Source organism: Poecilia reticulata, linkage group LG15 (assembly GCF_000633615.1).
Source record: "Poecilia reticulata strain Guanapo linkage group LG15, Guppy_female_1.0+MT, whole genome shotgun sequence".
Taxonomy (NCBI): domain Eukaryota; kingdom Metazoa; phylum Chordata; class Actinopteri; order Cyprinodontiformes; family Poeciliidae; genus Poecilia; species Poecilia reticulata.
Genome location: NC_024345.1, coordinates 6,030,552 through 6,039,573, shown reverse-complemented (window position 1 = coordinate 6,039,573; position 9,022 = coordinate 6,030,552). Strand labels below are relative to the sequence as shown.

The 9,022-nt window shown below is 41.1% G+C and overlaps 1 protein-coding gene across 2 annotated transcripts in view; it reads right to left on the bottom strand.

Moving 5' to 3' along the window:
* Positions 1-690: 690 nt before the first annotated feature.
* Positions 691-9,022, bottom strand: part of napba (N-ethylmaleimide-sensitive factor attachment protein, beta a) — a 10,765-nt gene continuing 2,433 nt past the window's right edge. The window contains exons 2-10 of one of the 2 annotated variants that reach the window (XM_008429062.2): positions 5,769-5,848; positions 5,465-5,581; positions 4,088-4,134; positions 3,922-3,999; positions 3,780-3,835; positions 2,378-2,462; positions 2,026-2,130; positions 1,862-1,930; positions 691-1,666 (exon numbers count right to left, since the gene is read on the bottom strand). In XM_008429062.2, the coding sequence (XP_008427284.1) occupies positions 1,514-1,666; positions 1,862-1,930; positions 2,026-2,130; positions 2,378-2,462; positions 3,780-3,835; positions 3,922-3,999; positions 4,088-4,134; positions 5,465-5,581; positions 5,769-5,848 (790 nt within the window). In that variant the 3' untranslated portion in view covers positions 691-1,513. Of the gene's footprint in view, positions 1,667-1,861; positions 1,931-2,025; positions 2,131-2,377; positions 2,463-3,779; positions 3,836-3,921; positions 4,000-4,087; positions 4,135-5,464; positions 5,582-5,768; positions 5,849-9,022 lie in introns of those variants that run through there. The other variant, XM_017308885.1, reaches the window with a different exon arrangement.

Here is a 9,022-nt window from a genome sequence, read left to right as displayed (position 1 = left end):
TCCCAAACACACCACCCGGGTAACAAAGGAGTGGCTTCGTAAGAAGCATTTCAAGGTCCTGGAGTGGCCTAGCCAGTCTCCAGATTTCAACCCCATAGAAAATCTGTGGAGGGAGTTGAAAGTCCGTGTTGTCCAGCGACAGCCCCAGAACATCACAATATTGCACTTTAAGTGTAAGAAATCAATGTAAGAAACCAAATACTGTAATATTGTGGATGTTTTTCTAGATTCTGTCTCACAACTAAGGTCTACCTGCACCATTATTTGTAAGTGGACAAAGTTGTTGCCTTCCCTTTTAAAATGTCTCTTTATTGTAAATTGGTACTATATAAATAAACGAAACTGATCTGAATTATTTATTTCCATCTGTATGTAAATCATGTTTGTCTAGAATCTTTACTTCTGAGTAGAAAAACATCCCCACACCAAGATTCTACCATGTTTTATTGTGGGGATTTTGTGTTCAAATTGATGTGCAGAGTTGTTGTTTTTTACTACCCAAATGTAGCTATATATTTGTAATACAGGTGTTATATGAGGAACTATGTTAAATCCAGAATTTAGTAATGCAGGTACCAGTCTTTAAGAACTCCTAATATACAACATTCAGGAACAGGTGCTAGCTAAAGGTGCATTGTTACATAATAAATACATTCAAGTTCATCTGCCTGCTGAATAAATACTGACATGGAGAGTGATGATGTTTTATTTCAGCTCAATATCTGAGGTACATATTTACTGATTTCACATAAATGTATCAGGCTACGCACAAGTTTTTACATGATAGTACAACACAGAACATTTATGTCAACGCAGACATGCACAAAGAAGGCAGCAACAGAAACTAGCTGTTAACTAACTGCTCCGCCCTCACAAGAGTTGACCAATCACAGGGTGGGATTTTACTAACTCAGATGTGCCGTGAAGCCATAAGGACAACAAAAGAGGAGATTACAGAGGGGCTGATACCTAAAATATTTAGACAAATTGTAACACTGAGCACAATAACAAACAATATCTTCAGTATTGACAATAAATATGAACAATTTCTTAAATATCATTTCTATATTTTCAGTATCATATATATATGCACACTTCATCAAAAAGTAGATTTGATCCTACTGGAGTGGACACACACACACACACACACACACACACACACACACACACACACACACACACACACACACACACACACACACACACACACACACACACACACGCACACACACACACACACACACACACACATTATCTTCCCACTTTGTCTCTTTTAGTGTAATTCTGTCCAGTGTTACGGAGCAATACTGTGGGACAGGGGACACAGGGAGCTTTAACGTGATTTAAAGGGGGTGCTAATTTGACTGGGGTCACATGCAGACTGATATGTACATTTGTAAACTCTCTCAATGTCACCATCCTTCCCTCCCTCAACCCCATTCATTTTTCTGCCACTTTTCTCCACCATCCTGGGTTTTTCCTCTGCGTCTCTCTCCCCTTTTCTGATGTTTCTCTACTTTAAGTCTCCAGCGTCTCCCTGGATGGTCTTTTTGATGCGGAGCAGCATTGTGGTCAGCCACTGGTCCAGACGGGACACGGAGTCAAACTCCTTCACGGCCTCAGTGAACGCCTCGCTGTTCTGTTCCTCGTGGGCTTCAAGGAGTTTCTGTTAAAACAAAATTTGGAAAATTACTTTCACAGCAAATGAAGTACAATGCAACCATAGAAAAAGAAGCTTTCCCAGTGGTGGCCACTAATCCGATAATCTGCTAATAGCAGTTCATTTTTTGATTATAGCTTTTGCGTGTTCCTACTTTGAAAATGTTTAGGTATGTTTCCTGTTATGAGGAAAGGAACATACCTTTAGCAGTTTGAGCTCTCTTGAGTCTGAGAAAGCTGGAAACATCTCTTCATACTTCTCTATGGCCAACTGGAAAACACAAGGTTCAGGTAAGCTAGCTGCTAACAATGAACACATTAAAGCTGAAGCAGTGTAACAACCAAACATGGACACAAGTGTGTTACCTTAGCATTAAGCTCATCCACTATGAAGTGACACAATGACGCTTTGAAGAAATACTCTTTGGCATTGTACTTCAGCAGAGGATTGTCCATAGTGCTCATAGCAACCTGAAACACACACACACACACACACACACACACACACACACACACGCACACACGCACACGCACACACGCACACACACGCACACACGCACACACGCACGCACACACGCACACGCGCACACGCGCACACCCACACACGCACACACGCACACACACACACACACACACATATTTTTTATGTCTTTATCTAAACACATCTGAACATAGCTACAATCCCAAAGCGGATGAAGAATGACTCCCTGCTGGGTACCTGTTCGTAGATTTCAATGGCTTTCTGATACTGTTCCAGTTGAGCGCTGTAGTGTCCGACCTTCAGAAGACATTTGTTAGCTGAGCTGAAACATAAAGAAAACTTGTTGCTTCATTGGTGGAACACAGCAGTCTGCCTTTCATGCTGAAATCTTCATCACTCTGTATCTTTATACAGTAGCTACTGCTGTGATACATCTGTACAAACAAACAATGACCATCTCATTATTGTTTGTTTCAGAGCTAGTTTTCATATGAAATACTATCCCAGAGGTAAAAGTTTGTTCAATGGACTCCATAAAATTAAGCCATCTACTGCCAGTCAATACTCACATCATTGCTGGCAGTCAATCTACGTTCCTACACACTGATCTTTGGGAAGTGACTGATAGAACTAGATCATGGATACAAGCAGAGATGAGTTTCCTCTGCAGGGAATCTAGGCTTTCCCTTAGAGATAGGATGAGAAGTTCCATCAGAGTAGAGCAACTGCTTCTGGTCATGGAGAGGTACCAGTTGAGGTGGCTCAGGCATCCTAATCACCAGGGAGGTGGTCCAGGAATCAAGAATATCTACCTGGATTCTTGTGGTTTTCAAGAATCCAGAGAACCACTACAGGTCTAAGTCCATTCCAGTCTCTCTATTTAGACACTTTCTCTTGTTCTCCATGCTCATGATAGATTTTTCACCCAACACTGCCATCCTTTGGCCATTTCTCTTAATTACATTACATTTTATCCAATCTCTAGCATTTGGCCATGACATATGTAAAGTGCCAGTTCAGCACTATGAAGCTTACTGAAAAATGTGTGGATGGCTGTAAACAACCGTCCTCCACTGCAAAGAGATTTGAACGATCTGGTTGTTTATGTTGATTCAATATTTGGAGACGTGACCAACACAGACTGAACGTCTTCATTTACTTCTTCCAAAATCATTGTTAAGACTACAGGCAGGCTGCAATTCTAAAACAGTGTGGCAAATCAATGTCTTTATTCACAACTTCTCCTTCTATTCGCTGATTGGCCAGGATGAAATTCTACCAGAGACATTCACTTCAATGGGAGAAAGCCTAGTCTGTGCTCTGAAGGGAGATTTGAATTGAGCTGAATAGCACAGGAAGGCAATGACCAGAAGAGAGAAACACTGAATATACTCAGTTCCTCATCTATTGAACTGGACATTACTTGAATGAATGACTGTATTGATGAAAGCATTGCAAAATCTCAGTATAAACCTAAAAACATACAAGATATCTAGATGCTAATCCATGGCACTGTGTGTATGTATGTATGTATGCGTGTGTGTGTGTGTGTGTGTGTGTGTGTGTGTGTGTGTGTGTGCGTGCGTGTGTGTGTTTATCAAGTGTGTTCTGTACATATGACATTTATTAACATGTTTACCTGTTTGACTCCTCTCCCTTGTAATAATCTGCTGCCTGCTCATAGTGAGCAATCGCCTGAACAAACACAGACACATTTAGTTAGTTTGCTTAATATAAATGTCATGTCAGGTTTATATCAGGAAGAAAAAATATAATTTTACCTTTTCAATATCCACCAGCTCAGACTCATAAATCTCTGCTATGGTGATATGATGTTTGGCTGCGATGGTAAACCGGCCCTGTTACAACACAAACACACACATATTATGTTGCATTCAAAGCTCTGAGTCCCACACAGAGGAATGTAATGGCTTAATCAGTGCTTACCATGTCAGTGTAGATGTCAATGGCCTGGTTTAAACAGTTGATGGCCTCTGGAAAAAGAGACGGGTAGAAAGGAGAGGAAACTCTTATGAAGTCTTTCTGAGTCTATTAAGTCAAATTAACGGTCTTTATCTCGGTTTGATCCCTCTGTGACTGTTAACCTGCTAACCTACAGTGCTTCATTAAGCGCCTCATGAAGAAACCCAGATATTCCTTTTCCTCGAGCGACATTTCGACCCATTTTAATGTTTCACACACACCTTCACTCAAGAGCCGAATGACAAGACAGTAACCAACAATGCTGGAATGGGAATGGCAGAAAACATCTCAATGCTTCCTTTTGGAATGTAAAACTAAATCTACTTTTGCATAATAAATTACAGCCAAACTTGGACTGTAACCCTTTGTAAAACCTTCAAATCTTCTTCTAGCCGCTTCAGTCATGCAAATTTTATGAAGTTTATTTTTACTTTGGCATGAAAATGAACTTGTTTTCAGAAAAATCCTCATTTTTTCAAACAATGTGTGCAGGATTGGTACGTTCTGCTTAGTGAGACTATTTGATTAGACTGATTGGCCTAAATAAAATAAAGTGCAAATTATTATCTTCAGAAGATACCTACTTGATAAAGACAGTCTACATGTGTGATATCTAGTCTCAGGCTGATCAAATTGTTGTGTGAAGGCCTCGAAGGTTTGTTAGAGAACATTAGCAAACAAACACAATCACTAAGACAAAGCCTGTGGGAATAAACCAAAAATTAACCAACACAGAAACTTATGACTGCACCCATGTCAGTATTTTGGGTGTTTTATTTAAAAAGTTGTTTTTGTCTTTGTTAGCTGTGTAAAAATAAACTATGCTCATGTCCAGCTTATTGACTGTAATATGTGCATAATTACTGTGGAGCCTGTTCCATGGCAAAACGGAGACACAAGCAGTGTAAACTGGGGGTTATCGTCCATTTATCATTGTCAAGCTGAACTGCTCAACATGTCATTATACTGATTTTATCATTCATAATTCATTCCTAATTAAGACCAAGAAACGTAGCAGAAAGGTCAAGGAGAAAGATGTGGAGGCACTTGAAGCAGGGTTAGCTTCTACAACAACATCTCCCAGAGCCATAAGAATCCAGTTTGCTGTTTGACCCGAGTCATGTGGATTAGACAGGTCACAATGGTAAAAAATGATCTCTAATGTCAATGGAACTAACCTGGTTAAATGAAATGAAATAAAATAAAATAAAATAAGCATCTCCCACTAAAGTTGTGGGAGACTGTCCTCTGCTCAGATGAGACTAAATTTAAACTTTCTGTCCACCATCTAAACCTTCTCTGTTTGATGAAACCCAGACACACTGCCGTGGCAGCTCTCACCCTGCGGGTCGGCCTTCTTGTAGGCGTTGCCGGCATCAACGAAGCTTGTAGCGGAGTCCAGTTTGTTCTGAAGCTGCATGTGGAGCCGGGCGGCCTGGCAGAATGCATTCCCTGCAGCTGAACACACAGCATAAATAGTTGGAACATTCACAACTAAACTCATAAGCTAATATAAATCTCTTATCTTTAGACTTGGTGTTCAAAAAGCAGTTTACTCAGTATGAGCTATTATTTGCTGCTTTATTTGGAGCGGACACTGTCCTCTACATTAGCTGTTAACATGGATAGTTAGCTGTTCACCTACCACTCCAGTTCTTTGCCATCTTAAACATGTTGGCTGCTCTTGCGTACATTTCGCAGGCATCCTCCACCTTATGGTTCCCCCTGTAACAGACCACAGAAAATGCAATTACCTCATTTTATGCTAACATCACACTGTAAATGTGGTTTTAAAGGCAGAAAACAATTCACATGCTTGTGCTGATTCATGTTAGTGTCACAGTTCTCCAGAGAGAGGAAATAACCAAAAACAGCTGAGCCTGCAGGTCTGACTGCAGAGGACAGCTGAGGATGAGCAGACCCTCCAGCAAAACACATAAGCGACTAGACTTTGTTTCCCAAGGCAACATTTTCATCCTATTAGAAAATAAAGTAGCTCTTAATATGTAGAGATATGAGTCATATACCATCAGTATAAGAAGTATTTGTCTACACACAGATTTGTGATCTGACTTTATCTATTAGGAAAATAAAGCTCCAACTTGTCCTGATATGGAGAGCTAATTGGACCCTAAACGTGACCAAGTATCTGTTGGCTAATGCAGAATGTTGTAGCTGACACATGTTGTTGCATCATTGACACATGGCTGAGTTTAGTGCATTAGTTTCTGCTAAATATCATGTTGGTGTAGTACTTTAGTGAAACAAATACTAATTAGTAAGTTAAAGTTAGCGTATCTAACTTTTTAGTTAGTGGTGTCCACCACTGCAATAAACCATGATTCACTTCACATCAGTTAAAGCTGTGTCAAACCAAAGAGGCTAACATCAGGGCAGAGTGGATCCTGTATGAGCAGGCCAGGAACAGACTGACCAAGGAGATCTGGGCAGCTAAGAGATGCTATAGTGAGAAGCTAAAGAACTGTTTCTAAGCTAACAGTCCAGAAATGTCCATTTTCTGCTTGAGAGCCAGTGCTGTTCAACTTGCCCCCATCCTCACTCAGATCTCCAGCAAGTCTCTGAAGCTGTGTGAGGTTCCTAAGGTTCCCTCTTTCTTCAAGGACAGCACCATCAACCTGAGCCCCCCAAAATGGACCATAACAGGATTAAACGACTACAGACCTGTTGAACTGATGCTTGTGGTCATGAAATCCTTTGAGTGACTGATGTTAGCATCTGCAGGACATCACATGCCCCTTGAAGTTTGCTTGGCAGCCAGTCAATAGATGACTCAACCACCCAGGGACGTATGTCAGGATAGTGTTTGTGGACTTTAGCTCGGTGTTCAACACGATCAACTCAGACTTCTTCCACCAAAAGCTCACAATGCCAGTCCCATCCGGTTAGTGGATGACCAGCTTCCTGACCGATCAGCAGCAGCAGGTGAGGCTGTGGAATATTTTCTCCTGCACAAGAACCATCAGCACTGGCGCCCCTCAGGGTGTGTTCTCCACCCACTCCTCTTCTCTCTGTACATGACCACAACTCAGCAGACCTGTCTATAAAACACCTGAAGTTTCCAGATGACATCACTGTGATTGGTCTGATCCAGGTCAATGACAAGTCTACAGACAGAAGATGGATTAATTGGGTCAAAAGTACCTGGAGCTTAGCATACTCAAGATAGTAGATGACAGTGAACTTCTGGAGAACACCTCCCACACTGCCTACCTTCACCGTCCTCAGTCCTTACTCTGGACCTGAGACGGTCCTCACTCACAGACACAGTCTGGAAGAAGGCCCAGCAGAGATTGTACCATCTGCAGCAGCTCAAGAAGTACAGTACAGTGCGGCCAGTGGCCATCTTCCACACTGCCAATATTCAATGTGTCTCTGTGTGGCTTGGCTCATTCACAAAACACGATGGGACAAACCTGGATCAAACAATTGGGTCTTCAGAGAGGATCGCCAGGTTTGAACTTTCCTCCATCCAGGACTTGTACAGCTCTAGCATCAGGAAACGGACAGCTAACATCTTCCCACAGATCTCACACATCTTGGACTGTTTAGACTTTTCCCTTCCAGTCAGCGATACAGAGGCATCACAGAAACAGTTTCTCCCTCCAGGCTGTTTCTCTGATGCACACAATGAACACTAGACACCCAGTAGTCATCTACTCTGCTGTGAAACAAAATAACCGATAACTGTCACAATTTGCCTTCTGTTTCCTTTTCTATATGCAAAAAAATTACTAGAAAGATTGTGGAAAGAGAAAAAGCACAACTCTCCCATCTCTCTATGGTCTGACTGTACAAAATGCTGACAACAAAGGTATCTATGAATGTGCCAGCAAGGATTTTTGTTTAAAGTTTTCTCTTTCCAGATTTGTCCACTCAATGGAAAGAGTCCATTCAAATTGAAAGTTGGATTTTTTAAATGTTCCTTGAAAAATTCAAGACCTTTCTTTGTTGTACATCTTTACTATCTTAATTGTTGCTAGTGTCGTACATTTTACGGATCCACTCGTTCCCACAGCTGAATTAGCCTCTTAACTCTGAGTAGCAGCTCATTAAATAAACATGTTTTGTGTTCAGATGGAAAATACAGATGTGACCCAATTCACAACTTTCTAGGACACTGCCTCATTACAGCAAAAACGTGTGCATCTGTCAACATTTTAATCATGTCAATTTTTTTTGTTTTGCATTCTGGACACATCTAGCAGTTATGACCAAAATGTTTGTAACATTTTCAGCTTGAGGTAATCACAGACTGACCAGATCCATATTAATTTGTTGCAAAGAGCTGTGTAAACTTTAAAAATCAGTCTTTTTTAGACAGGCACAGCAGGGCACCACGCAATCCTAAGGATGTGAAAGTGTCCACATGAGATCCAGCGCTGGGTTACCACCACTGCAGAGCTTGCTCAACATTGACAATGAGTGGATTTGAGGAAATCGGCACACAGCACAGCAAAGACATTTTCACAACAATTTTGGGTTGCAAAGAATTCCCTTATATCTAAGAAAAATGTCAAGGACTGACTGGAATTCTCCACTAAAAACAAGACTGATCAGCAGAAGAGACTAACAGGGTAACATTCTCCAATAAACCTGGAAAATAATTTGTCTGGATAGAAACCGATCCTTTAAAGGAACCTTCTGTGTACCCGTTAAACTTGATCACATTGTGTCTTAGTAAATTTCAAAAGATTTTCTTTGTGTTATATGTGATTGCACCTTTTGTTGCTATGACAGCTGCTAATAGTTTGATGTTTGTCTCCACCACTGTTGAAGTACTCAGGGCTTAAAGAGCTCCGGCCGGGGGCCGGATTTCCGGCTTTTGACCAAACGGTCCGCCTCAACCAAACTGTAGATAAATAGACAAAGATGTCTGCC